Source organism: Notamacropus eugenii, chromosome 7, assembly GCF_028372415.1.
Source record: "Notamacropus eugenii isolate mMacEug1 chromosome 7, mMacEug1.pri_v2, whole genome shotgun sequence".
NCBI lineage: Eukaryota > Metazoa > Chordata > Mammalia > Diprotodontia > Macropodidae > Notamacropus > Notamacropus eugenii.
The window spans coordinates 153,526,748-153,543,118 of NC_092878.1; the positions used below are offsets into that span (position 1 = coordinate 153,526,748).

General features: G+C 40.8%; 1 protein-coding gene across 7 annotated transcripts in view; it reads left to right on the forward strand.

The window, feature by feature from the left end:
- Positions 1-16,371, forward strand: part of ANKRD17 (ankyrin repeat domain 17) — a 141,365-nt gene that overhangs the window by 22,860 nt on the left and 102,134 nt on the right. For 2 of the 7 annotated variants that reach the window (XM_072624353.1, XM_072624356.1), the window contains exon 1: positions 8,383-8,567. The exons of the other annotated variants lie outside the window; for them this stretch is intronic. In XM_072624353.1, the coding sequence (XP_072480454.1) occupies positions 8,514-8,567 (54 nt within the window). In that variant the 5' untranslated portion in view covers positions 8,383-8,513. Of the gene's footprint in view, positions 1-8,382; positions 8,568-16,371 lie in introns of those variants that run through there. 7 annotated transcript variants of the gene reach the window in all.

The window sequence follows — 16,371 nt, forward strand, 5'->3', positions numbered from 1 at the left end:
GCACCATGGGAAGTGATGTGTAGGAGTGACCTGCTCAAACTGGGCAGTTTGTGACTGTCATTTTATCCATTTTATGGTAAGGCAGGACAAATGTTAAGGAGTCTAGGACAGTGACCCAGTGAGAGAGCCAGCGCAGGGGATAGACGGGAGAAATGTCATGGACAGTGCTTGTCAGGGAATTGGATATGAAGAGGGAAGGAGAATGAGGGGGTTCAGAATGACTCTTGGCTTGCTTGGAAACTTCCCCAGGTCATCCAGTTTGAAATGTCCAAGAGGTAAGTTGGTGGCAGGATATTGGTGCCTCAGAAGAGGTACTACTAGAGATGATGAAACTGAGGCAGACAGAGTTGAGCGGCTTACCTGAAGTCACACAGCTGGAAAGTATCGGAGCCCACATTAGGACTCAGAAAGATGAGTCTTCCCAACTTCAGGCCTGGCACTTGGAGCTGTGGCCCCACCTAGCATCCCTTGAGGCCGAAGATCTAGGTTTAAACCCTTCATCTTTTACTTAGGAGCCTATGGCTCCCCCTACATCCAGGGCGGTCTCCAGTAGTCCTGATCTATATCTTGCCCCTCAACCCAGATGCTCCAGAGGAGAAAGTGAGGCTGGTCACTGCACAGCCTCCCTCACTTAAAGCCAATTCACTTGCATGTCATGGCGTCACCTCCCTAATGTCCTGGTCCTCTTCGAGAAGGAAGGACAAACAACCACAAGGAACCCATGTGTGACTTTGGGCCAATCACTGAACTCTGTTCTTCAGCTTCCTTAATAGTCAGGTCGGTGGCGCTGTGCTAGATCTTCCTTCAGATCCAGGGCAAGTCACTTAACCTCTGTCAGCCTTAGTTTCCATGTATGTGAAATGGGAATAAGAAAAGTACTTATTCTCTGTGGTGTTTTTGGGACCGAGGGAGGTAAATTTGCAAAGTACTAAGTGCTGGCTATTGTTAGTAAAATAAGGAGAGTTAGATTAGCCAGCCGTGGGGCCTGTAAGTTTGTGAAGGTAATATGTCTCCAGTGTAGAATCTAAGGAGTTTGTTTCTTCCCTTTGTTTAGTGGTTTGGGGTAGCGACTTCTATGTCGCTATGTATGTATTTTTACCTCATCCCTTTATCAGTTTGCTAAAAATATTATTCAACATTATGGCCAGAAGCATAATGTCGAGCTTGTTAATACTCTTTCAGATGCTGCCAGTCCAGGATTGTTCATTTTCAGCAACTGTGAGGAATAATTGCTAAATGTGGGAAATCAGAATTTTTGAGCTGACTCTTGCAAACAGTAAGATGCAGTTGGATAGCCTAAAAGCTTGCAAAGCACTTTCCATACATCAGCTTCAGATTTGTGCCTCACAGCACAGCAGTTAGCTGCTCAGAGAATGGAAAGAAATATTCTTTAAGTAATACCTATTTATTTGAAAATAAATGTATAAGCCCACTTGCTCAATTGTTATCCTACACCATATTTTAGATATGTGCTTATAGAGGATCATTATGGAAGCATTTTCTGCACTTTTTGATGATTTTATAAATGGATCATTTGAAACTAAGTATGGAAGGCAAGCAAGTAATTAATTCCCTTTAAAGTGATAACTGATTTGATTGCCATTAAAAAAGAGAACCTGCCTAACTGGTATCCATGATGTATAATGTTGATTATACTCAGTGCTTATAATTGATTCATTCAACAATTATTTATTGAAGACCTACTATGTGCAGGATGCTATATAGGAAAGATTGGATAATATTCTTTAAAAGTGAATTTTTTCAAAAAGTTGGAATTGAATAGAATTGAATTGAAAATCTTTCATCCCTTTCCAGTCATCTGTCTACCCTGTGCCTCCCCACTTTTCAAATCAGATTCAAATGGTTCTTGGAACCTATATTCATTTTTACACAGTAAGATAAAGATTTGTTTTATTTTAGTGGTAGGGGAGTTTAGACTAGATTGAAGTAATGAAAATGGGTAGAAGAACCATTGATAGCAAAGCTGCTCAAGATTAGAATTAATTTGGAGCTTATTTAAATTCTGTTGTTTTTTTTTTAATGTGTGTATATGTGTACTACATGTATATTTGCTGTCATTAACCCTCACATCTAGATTTGTTAGATTTGAGATGGTGCTTTTTATAAATGAAAAATCTTTAGCAGTTATATCATGGGCTTCTATGTTTAAACTTCTATTTGGTTAGTCACATTATGTTTTTTTTTAAATCTAGTACAAAGTTTCCTTACTATATTTAGTCCCCATGACCTTTGACTTTTAGGTAACCTGCGCTGCCACCATATTAAAAAGGAAGGGAAATAAATTCATTACAATTTAACATGCAAATGCACATGAAGAAATAAAATAGACAGTTCTTAATAAAGAAAACTTGATTTGGTGCATACATTTTTAGTATGATAAAGTTATTAAATCTTTTATCAGAGAACTGTCAAATAAATTAGTGAGATCTCTGATCCTTTCTCAACAATAGCAGTTTTTTTCACGGTATAGTTTTTGAAAGAGATACCTGCATATTGCGTTCAGTCTTGTTTGTTTCTTGCTTTGGATTTGATTGAGACTGAATCCTGATTTATAGGTATATTTTTATTAATGGTGCTAAGCTTTTTGTGCGTGTTTAGTAAGAATGAGACGTGTCTCTAAGAGCAGACAGAAAAATTTTTAACTTCATTTATTTGAAATCAGTTTGGTGTTTATTATAGAAATCCATTAGCTTATATTTAACTCAGTTGTTGCTGATATTTTTCTTGGTCAGCGTGAAAAGGATTTCCTTTTCAAACCTCTTTCTTTTGGTTTTGGTCAGTAGGAACTATTCCTTTAACTGTCTTTTTCCGATTGATGATATATACTATAATGCTGTCCTCCCCTCTCCATCCTTCCTGTTTTACCCCTCTCCCTTACCATTCTTTCTCTAATCCACATTTTTTCACTGAAACTACTACTTTTGGAATATTTCTATAGGATAATAAGGTTTTTCCCAAGCATTTCCTGTGTCCCCTTGATAAGCTGCTTATACTCACTGAGGGTGACACATATACCCTAGGTTGGAGCCCATACTTTATCTTACTAGCACATATAGAGCTTGCAGTCCACTAAAATTCATTCCTATAGCTATAGATTTAAACACATACATATACGTACATCTTTCTGCCCCTTTCTCATTCAGAATTTTTGTAGTTGATTTTTTGACTCTTAAGTCTAATATTTCAAATGAATTCCTATTAGGTTTCATCTTTTACAATTCATACTATTGTTCCAGTCTGAGATCTTTTGTATTGTGATTCTGTTAACTAGCATATTAGCTATCTATTCTAGGTTCATGCCATTTGCAAATTTGATAAACATTCTCTCTACACTTTCATCTGAGGCACTAATAAAAATGTTGATATGAAGTCAGCATAGACTTGAGCTCTCTACCCATTAAAATACACTGACTCTGATAGATTAAATACAGGTACAATAAAAGTTCAGTTCTTTCCATTCTCCCCATTGCCCTTTGTCATGTATAACCTTTCCCCCTAAATAGCAGTTCCATCCCTTCCTTGTGCCTTCTGTAATCTGACACAGCTATAGAAAAGATTCTTATAATTATCCCCAGTGTTCATTGCAAGATTCAGCTCATACTGTGCTTTAGTCTTCTTAATCCTATTCTTTAAAAATTTTTATTGGTACCTTTTTTCCTTTACCATAATTTCCCCCAGTATCCCTCTCCATCCCCATCTGAAGGGGCCACCCATTCAACAGATGACATTTTTTAAAAAGAATAAGAAGGAAACAAAAACCATCAAATCCATCAATACTTGGCAGGTGTCTGGAAGTATGTGACCCTCTCCTCTCTGCAAAGGAGCGGATGGTCTCCTCATGCCTTTTTGATCTGCACTTGTTTATTTCTGGTTTGACAAGATTCACTTTTGATTTTTTCCCCTATTTACATTGTAGTCATCATGCATATGATTTGTTTCTGCCTACTTTACCGTGCATCAGTTCATCTAGATCTTTCTATATTTCTCAGTATTCATCATAATCATCTTTTTTTGCAGTACAGTCAGCTAGGTGGCACAGTGGATATAGTGCTGGGTATGCAGTTGGGAAGACTCATTTTCCTGAGGTCAAATCTGGCTTCTGATACTAAGTAACAGGGCAAGTCATTTATCCTTGTTTGCCTCAGTCTCCTTATCTGTAAAGCGAGCTGGAGAAGGAAATGCAAAATTGCTCAGTGTCTTTTCCAAGAAAACTTCAAATAAGGTGTCTAAGAGTCAGACATGAGTGAAGTAACTGAGTAACAACAAATGTTCCATTACACTCAGGTTCATGCTTTTGTTTTTTTTTAAGCCATTCTCCAATTGAAAGGCATTGATTTTATTGCAATTTTTTTGCTATCACAGAAGGTGTTCCTATAAATATTTTAGTGTATATGGGAACTTTATTTTTATCATTAACCTCTGTGAGGAGGATTGGCTTAGCTTTAGTAAAATGGTATGGACATTTTAGTCAATTTTTGTATAAGTCTAAATTGCTTTCTAAAATACTTGTAACTGATTTACAGCTCCACCAACAATGTACACTATCGTATATATTGTGCATATTGGATAATTTGAAATTAAGTATGGAAGACTGCAGTCTCTCCAACATTGACTATTGCCATCTTAACAATTTGATCAGTGTGAGGTGTATCAGAAGTGTGTTAACACTGCACACATTTTCAGACTTTGGCCTTTTATTGATTAATTTTGTTGATTTTTTTTCTCTTTAAAAATGTTGTTATATGAGGTGGTTTTCTGGAGGGAAAGAAGCAGGGACACCGAGGGAAAAAGACATCAGTAAAAATTTATTTTTATGAAAAGGTGAACAAGGTTGTGGGACTTGGCTCCTACCTACTTGGTACAGTTTCCTTCCTCAAAATAAATCCCAAGTTTTCATTTGTGTCTAGTTTATTTTTTTCCCTCACTTTTTCTAGTAGGTAAGTTATATATACTAGCAGTATATAAAAGGCAAATGCAAAACAGAGTAGACTAGTTATAAAAAACACTTTGTCAGGCATATGTAACTTAAATAGGGAAGTAGTGTGTCAGCTAAGTGCTCTATAAATATTAAAGCACTTTATTTTATCTCATTTGATTTTCATGATAGCTTTGAGTGGTAGGTGCTGTTTTCACTTGCATTTTACCGTTGAGGAAACTGAGGCCGACCAAATGCCTGCCCAGGGTCACGGAACTAGTAAGTGTCTGAGGCTGCATTTGGAGGTAGGTCTTCCCCATGTCAAGTCCTTTATTCTGTCCAGTTGGTCACCAGTTGCCTAATAAAAGAAAAGGTGGTGAGCGTTACTGCAGAGATGACCCATGTTGCACTGGACCTGCCTAGTAGGGAAGGTGCATTTATTAAGTCCCTACGGTGTTGCCAGCACATGCTCAGCACTTCACAGATGGCTCATAGGAAGAGGGATACAAAGATTACCAACTGGTAGAGTTTTTTAAGTCATTTTGAAAAGGTATTCATGAGACCATGTAATCTTTCTTCTAACCCATTCGTTATATTAAGAATTGCTTAGGGTTCTGTACCTGTAGTCTCCCATTTTAGGAGCTTATTAAAAAAAGGAAAAGAGGAGAAAGGTCAAATACACAGCAGAGATTGAGGGGCCAATGTTACGTGAAAATCAAAGGCAGAAGAAGGGATGTGGTGGAAAGAGAAGTGAACGGCTGGTGACACTTTGTGACCCAGATCAGAGTGACTGCGCAGAGAAGATGTTTCTGAATCCAGGTGCTTTTCTGGTTCTGATTTTGATCAATAAAAAACTGACTGCTGTAGCAGAAGTGCCCTCTTGGTGTCTGTGGAAGATAAATAAGAGCCTGCTCTTCCCATAGGCTTGAGCAGATAACTGCTGCGCTGCTGTCATGGCCTGCCCAGGGTCTGGAAGGGAAGCAGAGACTTCCACGAGTTCTGTTGTAAAGAGACTGTTTCATCAGCAGGTGAAGGGTAGGCAGTGCACATTTATTCCACATTAGGATCTTCCTACAGGAAAATTTTCTTTGCACAGTCTAAATGAGGTAGTTTGAGCAAATAATTGACAGAAAGCCCAGAGAAGTTAATGGTGCTCCGGAGAGTGTTGTTTAAAGATGAAGAGATGGTGAGAGACTTTGACTCCCATTTCTCACCTTCCATAGCTTTCAGGCTGAGGACTTCAACCTTTTTCTCCTTCTTTCCGTATCAGATCATCAGATTTCTCTTGAGCAGTCTGGATCAGTGAGACATGGAGTTTCATTATTGTTCCTCATTCTCTCAAGCCTTCAAGATTTTTGTTTGTTTTTAAGGGAGTGGTGGTGTTAGAATTCTAAAGTTAAATGCCCTTCAAAAGATACAATACAATACGATTCTAAATGATTAATCTCCATTTTCTGCTTGTTTTTTGAAAAGCATATATACATACATATATAACTACATATAATTTTATATAGTATGTAGTTAATACTTATAAAAAAACAGGTCTGCTCCATATTTCCTTTTCTACCTCCCATTCTGTGCATTTTTTAAAACGTTAGAATAATGTTGGGGGGGGAGCATCATTATTGCTAGCCCTGACCCTTTCACCTAAAACCCTGTTCTCTAAATAAAAAAGAGAGGAAAAAAGATTAGTAATGAATCTGCACGTGTGCCCCTTGGATTCAGCGGTGGGCAGCGGCTTCCTCAGAGGTTCTCTGGAGCCGTGGGTGGTGGGGCATGGCATCGCCGCCTTGCTGTCTGGGTACCGTCCGTCCTCCGGTCATCCTGGCGCTGGCCTTTGCGCTTCTGAACGTTGGGGCACGCTCTCCCGCCGTCATCCGCGCAGCGCTCACATCCCTGCCCCTCGAGGGGTCCTGGGGGCTCCCCGTTAGAACTCTGGTCCTTGCACCCCCCGAGCTGTAACCTCTCAAGATTGCTTTGGACCCGTCTGCTTTTGTTCGTGAGAAATAACTGAAAGTCCTCTGATGTATTAAAAATCCGTTCTTCTACCGGCAGGGATTCCGTTCAGCCCCGCTCATCTTTACTGGAGAGCTTATTCTGTTCTGGACTTCTCCTTTTAGCAGGCGTTTCAGGCCTCGGTACCGGGACTTGTTCTAGACGCTTTCAGTGGTTCTAGATTTGACCCGGTGGCCGCTTCCCTTGATGCGCTCCTGTCCCAGGACCTTGTGCCGGGGCGGTCGGTGCTGCCTGACCCGAGGTTGAGGCCCCCTGCGCCTTTGAGGGCAGAGCACCCGCCGGCCCCTGGGGGTCTTCAGGCCCCGGGCCTTCGTTGGGGGAGCCACATAGATCTGACCCCCTTTGGCCCTCCCAGCCCTTGAGTGCGGGGGTCAAGGTCTGGGTGAGGGGAAACGCCGCCGCATTTCTTCGTCGTTACTCAGTCTGGTTTGGGGAACTGCATTTAGTCTTCTGCTGGTGGACCACGGTTCAGAGCGCCATTTTGGCCGGAAGTTGGAGGGTAAGGTGAGCAAAAGGAAGTACTTTGAGGCGGGGTCAGAAATTCTAGTTCAGTTTTAAAATTTCCTTTAGGATTGATTTGATGACTTCTGAGCCCTCCTTTATGTGGTTTCCTGTCCTGCTGAGGAGCCGCGCTGCATCCTCGGCTTTCCAGGAAAGAGGTAGAAAGGCTTTCACGTGGCTTCTGACGGCAGGTGCTTCCGCCCGGGGTGTCGGGGGAGCCCCCCATCCTCCTGCCTTCTCCCGGGGGTTCCTGGCCAGAAACCTTGTACTTGTTTGGTTTTCGCCACGGCCGAACGCTGCGGCTCCGAGCCCTGGGATCGTGCCCGCCCGGACTGCCCCGCGGGGCTCTGGGTGAACGTGCCCCATCGACGCTTCCGTAAATTGTGCCAGGAAATGTGGCGGCGGGCCCTTGGCGCCTGGTGCGACGAAGGCTGGAGGCAGCGCCCGCTCTCCCGGTCCGGGGCCCGCCGGCCTGGGGGCCGGGCGCTCTCGGCCGGTCTTGGCATCCCCGGCTCGTCGGGCTCTTCAGTTTTCTCCCCTCCGCTGCTCGGGAAGTTGGACCCCTCATTTACTGGCGTGAAAATGAGCGCCCCGCGCCCCGCACCCCGCACCCCGCTCCTCGCCGGTGGCGCCGGGTGCGCTCCGGCTGGATTCCCGTCATGACGTCAGCCCGCGCCCGGGGCCGCGGCCCCCGCCGCTCTCCTCGCCGCCGCGCCCGGGGCTGCGCGGGGCCGCCCGAGCCGGCGCGGCCGGAGACGTCCCGGAGCGTTGGGACAAGGAAGGGAACGAACGGAACGCGGCGAGAGCGGAGTGAGAGAAGCCCCTTTGTCTGTTGAGCCGACCGAGCCCGAGCTCTTTCCGGATGGAGCCGCGGTGTCTTTAAGCGGAAGAGCCCGCCCCGCGGCCCCCGCCCTCGTGGTAGGTGCCCCGGCCCGGCCCCTCCCCCGCCCCGGCGGAGTGGAACGTTCCGTTTCCTGTTCCCTTGCTGCTGACACAGGAGTGTTCCTGCTGGCAGTGAGCTAATCCTAGTGCAGTGAGAGACATGGCAGTTTGATAAAACATGGTGGAGACAGCGGCGGAGATGGAAGCATATGTTCTGGAAGACATTCTGGAGGTAGGGCCGGGCTGGTGACCCTTAACAAAGGAGCCTTGGCGGACGGGCCAGCCCCGAGCGGAGCCGAGCGCGGGAGCGGAACCGCGGAGTCCGGGCTTGTTCTCCGTAAAACAGCAGGTTACCGGAGGGGTGTGCGGCAGCGCTGGTGTCGGGTGCGAGCCTTGGGTGCCGCACGGTCCACAAAGAGGGGAAGGGACCTTGTGCTGAGCAAGACGGTACCACGTACTGTGGACCTTGAGTTTAGCTTACTAACCCACCGCCGTGCACCCGCAAAGCGGCAGCGTGTGTGGTATCGTGCATCTAGCCCGATTAATTTACGTATTTAGACCTGCGGTTGTGTTTGTAGCTACATACCTAAGACAGCTATTTTTGATTGATAAAATGAGCCAAGTCTTTCTTTCGAGAATACACCTCTGTCTGAAAAATAAGAAAATGTGTTTTTCAAGCTGATACTAGGCAGTTTTAAGCTTTTAAATGAGTTAAATTAATCAAATATGTTGAAATCTTTTTTCAGGGGGCTTAGGTTAAACAATTAGTTGTTCGGTTGTATTCTCCTGTTTAGTCACCAGAATATTTTATCAAAATCATCTCTTCTTTCCCTCTTCACCCTTCCCCTAATCAGTTTTGAGAAGTTGTTTTTCATCTGTTTAAGTAAATACATAGCACTTGGGTGAGTCTCACTCATATAGTGAAATTGTGAATTGGGTTAGACCTTCTGTATAGTTCACACTATCAAGTTATTATATGTGTTTAAATCCCTTTTTATCTGCAGTGAAATTCTTAGTCAGGAAAAAAGTCTGGTGATGTTTATTTTTCTTCATTAAGCTAATTTTTGTAATTACTATTCTGCTGCCCTGAGATAAAACTTATTTCTGTGGGGTGGAAGTTGGAAAGGGAAGGCAGGCTGGGTTGATGGGGGGGAGAAAGAAGAGGATGCGCATTATCCAGGGCTGCATGATCAATGAGCATTTTCTGGAGTCCCTCAGTGAGTGCTTAGAGCTGACATTGCAGTAAGATCCTTATGGTTTCTCTGCAGAGTGAAAGCTGATTCCGTTGTGTTGCTTATCTCCTCTTAGACATTTCCCAGCACCCTACCCTCCTCATCTCCAAAAAGCCATAGTTTGTTTCTAGTAGAATTTCATTTTCTCCTGTTGTCTGTTTTTTTCTGACTTTGCTTTCCTCATCCGCTGTTACTGAATTTCTTTAGAGAGGGCCATGGTTAAACCATCTGCTTGTAGATAGGTGAAAAGATCCACATTGGGCGTGTTCCCTGAGCAAATTTTGGTGGCAGGGCTTAAAAAAATCTAGTAGCATACATGCATGTATTTCAAAACTTTTTAAGGGCATTGTTTTGAAGTTACTATCAACATTTTTATCAGTTTTTTATAGTTAATAGTTTAAAATTTTAATATATGTTTATTTCAGTGAACCATATATTATGTGCTTATTATTTTTCCTAATTTTGTTAGTCTTGTGCATATGAAGTACAGATTTTTGAGGGATCTCCTTAACTATTGTTTAGTTCTTTTTCATTAAAATTTTAAACATTAATGTGAAAACTTCATGTTAATCAGTTGGGTACTACCAGACAGTGATTATTTTAGTTTTTCTGTTTCAATTAATGAACTTCCTTTATACATTTATCTTTGTATCAAAAGATTTCAAGTAATTTTTCGTTAATTTGCTTAACTGTTTGCATGCTAATTGTCTCTAAAATTTAACTGAATGTTTAGTGATTTGAGATGTTGAATGAAAAATTTCTGTAAAAGTTAGCTTATTTTTGTTTCGAGATCTGTAAATCATTACAGTAGTTGACAGTGCAAAGAGAGCAAGCCAGTCATTATCTAGACCTTTTTTGGGGCCAGTGTACTGGTTAATTAAAAGTGTATCTCCTACAGTAAGTAAACATATTTGAATATTAGCTCTCAAGCCATTAAGAGAAATCTGAAATTTTTTTCTTTTAAGGATTTTTTTCCCTTGAAATAAGTCTTTAATAATGACTAATGATAATGGCTAGCATCTTATAAGTTTGTAAAGTGCTTTACAGACATTTGTGTTGTCATAATAAGGTAATAATTACCTTATTAACAACCCTATTTTACTGATGAGAAAACAGTTGTTGAGAGGTTAAAAGACTTGCACAGTGTCAGTGGCAGGATTTAAACCCAGGTCTTACTGACACCAGGTCCAGTCCTCTGTTCATTATTGTACCACCTAATTGTCTAGTGAATAATGAAATATTCATTACCAGGGGAAGACTTCGAACTTTGGGGAATGAGGTGATTAATGGTTAATTTTAAGTAGGGACAGTTTTTGTTTTTTTACTAAAGCATTCTAGACAATTTAAAAACTGCATATTAAAGAGTAACGATAGCTTTATTGTTCTGAATAAATTGTATCCTTTTCATAAGTTTGTTTTCTTATATAAAAGATTTTTTTTAGAATAAATTCCTCAGATTATCCATAAATATTTAATGAATATTGGAACTAGTTATAATACAATTTACATTTTAAAACAGCATTTGGCTTTTTAAAAAAAAAATTTATTTTCAGTTCCAAATTATCCTTTTCTTCTCTTCCATCCATTGAGAAGATGGGAAAAACAAAGTACATTACAAGTATGCACAAACCAAACTCCCACATCAACCATGTCCAAAAAAATTAAAGGAAAAGAACATGCTGTGATCTGCACTCAGTTCACCTCTTGTTTCTTTGGAGGTGGGCAGCATGTTTTATCATGAGGCCTTTGGAATTGTAGTCAGTCACTACTGTATTGGTCAGAGTTATTGTTATATAATTTTCATAATTATTGTTATTGTGTAAATTGTTCTCCTAACTTAGCTTTGCACCACTTCAAACAAGTCTCCCCATGTTTTTCTGAAACCATCATTTCTTTTTTTAAATTGAATTATTTTATTTGTTTTCAGTGTTCGACAGTCACTTCCTTATATCTTAGATTTTTTTCCACTCTCTCCTCCTTATTCCTCCCTCCCTCTTCCACTTCCTCCCTGAGATGGCGTATAATGTTATATAGGTTCTACACATACGTTCCTGTTAAATGCGTGTTGCATAGAAGAGGTGAAATGAATGGGAGAAAAGTCCATTGGGAATTTTTTAAGTCCATGCATTTCGGTGAAGTACTAAGTCTACCAGAAAAATTCCTCTCACACTGTGGTTGTTGCTGTGTACAGAGTTCTCCTGGTTCTGCTCCTTTCACTCAGCATCAGTTCATATAAGTCTTTCCAGGCCTCTCTGAAGCCTTCCTATTCCATCGTTTCTCATAGCACAATAGTATTCCATTACATTCATATACCACAACTTGTTCAGCCATTTCCCAGTTGATGGTCATCCCCTTGATTTCCAGTTCTTGGCTACCACAAAGAAAGCTGTTATAAATATTTTTGTACATATTTCCCATTTTTATGATCTCTTTGGGATAGAGTCCCAGAAGTGATATTGCTGGGTCAAAGAGTATGCACATTTTTGTAGCCCTTTGGGCATAGTTCCAAAACGCTCTCCAGAATGGTTGGATCAACTCACAGCTCTACCAGCAATGAATTAGTGTTCCAACTCTCCCACATCTTCAACATTTATCATCTTCCTGTTCTATCATGTTGGCCAATTTGATAGTTGAGATGTGGTACCTCAGAGTTGTTTGTATTTGTATCGCTCTAATCAATAGTGATTTAGAGCACTTTTTCATATGATTATAGATAGCTTTAATTTCTTCCTCTGAAAATTCCCAGTTCATTTCTTTTAACCATTTATCAATTGGGGAATGACTTGTATTCTTGTACAGTTGATGAAACCATCATTTCTTAAAGCATCATCACATTCATGTGCCTTAACTTGCTCAAACATTCCCTCAGTTTCCAGTTCTTTGCCACCACAAAGAGAACTGCTGTGAATATTTTTGTACATATGGATCCTTTTCTTCTTTCTTTGATCTCTTTGGGATGTAGACCTACTAGTGGTACCACTGGGTACGTGCACTTTTATAGCTTTTGGGGCATAGATCTCTCCAGAATGACTGGGCCAGTTCACAACTCCAACAATGTACTTGTAAAGGCAGAAGACTTGGAGAGCTTTGATGTCGGTTTGCTTATAACACTTGGTTTCTGATTTTTTCCTCCCTCCAAATCAAATGAGAAATGCTGCTTAAAGATTAGAATAAGAAAATGAGGATTGTACATGAAGCGCTTGGGTTATGTACAACTTTTTGCAAAGTGTTAATTCCACACATTTTAAAGCGCTTGTTCTTTATACGACACCTCTTTGTTTTTCTTCTTTTTAAATATCAGTTTCCTCGCCTCTAAAATCAGTCTGATACACTACTCATGAATATCTTTAAGTACTGCAGAAATGTTTATTTGACTTTTATTGGCATTTAGTTCTTTGAGGTCACAAGCTCATAGATTTAGAGTTAAAAGGCGCCTTAGCATTGAGTCTTGTTCCATAGTGAACAAAGTCCTTAGAGATTGGGAATTGGCCAAGGTCCTGCAAAGTCAGTAGTAGAGGGAAGGATTCAAACCCATCTCAGTCCAGCAGCTTTTCTATTTTTGTTAGTCCAATAAATTACACAGTTATCTGCAATGCATACATAATACTATGTATGATTTTATTCTCTGAAAATTTTTTTTAGTAAGTGGAAAAATGAGTTGTCTGTGATTGCCCATTGGGAAGTTGTCAAGTCAGGAAGAGGGAATAAAGATTTAGATAATTAACATGTAAAATCAGCCATTTGAATATAAATATGTGAGGTAGAATATTCTTTCTTGACTCTACTGTCTATCTCTCTGCTCCTTGGACATTGTAGCTGTTTATCATCCATGTCCAGTATTCCTGGGATTGTACTCTCTCACATTTTGACCAATGAGCTCATAAGCTCATGTGGGTTTATTTCTCACGTCTGTGTATGGTGGACCTCATATCTACCATCTCAGACTGGATATCCCAGAAGCATTTTAAAACCCTGTAGGTGCAAAACAGAAACTTGATATTTCTGGTGAAACATCGCCGTCCTTTGCTAGTCTTTTAAGTTCAGAACCTTGGCAAGCAACCTGGTCTCACATAGCCAATCGGCTTCCACCTTCCTTTTCATTGCCATGATTCCCACCTTAGTTGAGGCCTCATCATCTCGTTCCTGGGCTATTGTAGTTGATTGCCCTGCTTCTAGGCTTCTTATTTGGGGGCGTTGTCCACACTCCTGACCAGGTGGTTTCCTTAAGTGCTCATCTGACCCTCACTGAATAGCATTGGCTCCTTATTGACAATGTGAATGAATGTGAAAGGCCTTACCTTCCCATGTCTGTGTCTGCTGTGCAAGCCTTTGGCTTTACCGCCTAGAATCAAGCTCCGCCTTCTACAGCAGACCTTTATGGATTTCCTCCCAGTTGTTGGGGCCCTGTCTCCCAACGACCTTGTGTTGATTCTGTATTTGGTCTGTCTGTTCCTTGATAGGATAGAGGCTTCTTGTGTGTAGTTGTTTCATTCTCTGTATTTGTATTCCCAATGCCTGACACAATGGTAGGTCTCCTTTCCTGAGAGTGGCTGTTTTGTAAATATTCAAATTTCTTGTTACTGAGACCCACACATGTTTTCTATATAGTGTTTTAAATTTGAAAAAGCCTTAAATTACTCTGGTGTTCCTTTCAGAGTATTAGTTTTGAATTTTTGCATGTGGACGAAGGCTTTTGGTGCTACTTGTGTTCATACATTGTACCTTGTTGGAAATACAAGTTAGTGATAAGATCCCATCCAATTCTAACATTCTATCATTCTCATGGCACAAATTAAATATTAGTTGCTTGCTTTCTGCTTTCTTTTTAGCTTTGTTGGGTGAAGCTGGCTGTTTGGCAGAGATTAAGAGGGGGGGTATACAGAATTTGTGTGTGTTTGTGTTCTTGTTCTCCTCCGTTATTAATAGGCCTTAGCCTCTCTTGGTCTCCACCTGTAAAATGAGGGCCTAAATGGTCTCTAATTGTTCAACTTTAAATCCCCTTAATAGCTTCAATATTAAAGTTTGTCACAGTGTGGATTATTTTTTCATCATATCTATACTTACCTATACTACCCCTCAAATCATTTTTTATAGTTTTTAACAGGAGTTTACTTTGAAGATAGAGTAATAGCAGAAAAATAAAACACTCTCTCCCTCCTACCTCCAACTCCAACTTCTGAGGGCAGTGGGCTCAAACTTAACATAGTTTTCACATGATACTTGCCTGTCAAGTTCATTCTGAATACAGCACAGCCACTTTGAATCCATCTTCAGGTCCTTGATTCTGTAATGGCTGACCACAAAGTCTGGCATTGTTCACACACGCTAGATGTGCCTAGTTTTAAAACTTCTTCACCTAAAACAGAAAAAAGAGCAATACTGGTAGTTAACTTTACTGAGGTGGGCGGTCCCCTTTACCCCTCATTGTTTTCTAGAGGATGATAGACTTCAAGAAATCTTTCCTTCATTTGTGTATTTTTGTTAATCAGTAATAATCTCCTGTACAAGTAATTTAGTACAGAGATGTCAAACTTACAGCTTGCCCAGTCTGATTAAAATGTAATTCCGGAAATGGTTAACCAACAAATAAACAAAAATGCAACAGAAGTTAATGTGTAGCCAGCGGGATGTTTCTATTTGAGTTTGACACCACTGGTCCAGCGAAGTGTTTTGTTGGCCTTAAGATAGGATACCTTGACTGTTCTTAACTGTTGAGTTTCTCATGCCTCACATAAATGATGATCATGGTGATGCAGTGGAAGATTATACAGCTGAAAATTTGGATAAAGAAAATCTGGAAAGGAGTACAGAGTCTCTTATTTAGCAATTGAAAATAAATGTAAAAAAGATCAAAACGATAGAGTCAAAGAATAAAATAAACAGACTTGAGAATTAAGAATCCCTTGAAGGTGGGAGTGAAATATTTATTTTGGTCTATATGGTACCAAGAAGTTGGACACAATGATTGTGTAAGTTAGCTTGAACAAGAAACAGAAAGCAAGGAGGGGACTGGACAGTAGTAGAGCCAGATAAGATCTGTTTAGCTCAAACTCTTCATATGAATGACTAGAAATTTACTCCTTTTAAAATTTCCCTCAATAGGAGGCATCCAACCTGTTTTCCAAATATGGGAACATTAGTGACCAGTTTGTATTTAGTTTTTTCCCCAGTTTGATGTAAAGAACCTTTTACAAATGTCTGCTTTTTAATTTACAAAGTAAAATTGCTCCTGACCTCATTCTAATTAGGGGAACAGCATGTATATAGAAATCGATCACCAAATATTTTGGTGTATTTTGGGAAGGAGGGCACTAGTAGGGAATCAAGAAGGACTTTTTGTACAAGGTGGTGTTCAAGTTGAGTCTTAAAGGAAGCCTGGGATTCCAAGAGACAGAGGTGAGAAGGCGTTGCATTCCAGGCACTAGAAGGTGGGGTGGGAGGGCAGGACAGGCAAAGTAAAATGCATGGAGACTGGAGATGGAATGGCAGTTGTGAAACAGGAGGTAGATTTATGTAATATGTTTGGAGAAGAGTAATGTGTTCGAAAGATGGGAATCAGAAGAAGGAAGAGGCTAGGTAGTAAAAAATTTTCTTTTAAATGCTGATTAGAAGAGTTTAATTTTATTTTAGAGGTGATAGGGAGCACTGGAGTTGTGAGAGACAGACAGGACAGACATAGTCAGCCCTGTTCTTTAGAAAATAACTAGTGATTCTGTGAGGAACAGAATGGAATGGGGAGAGGCTTGAGGTGAGGAGGCAGGTGCAGTCATCCAGGTGAGAGGTGATGAGGGCAGTCACCCTAGA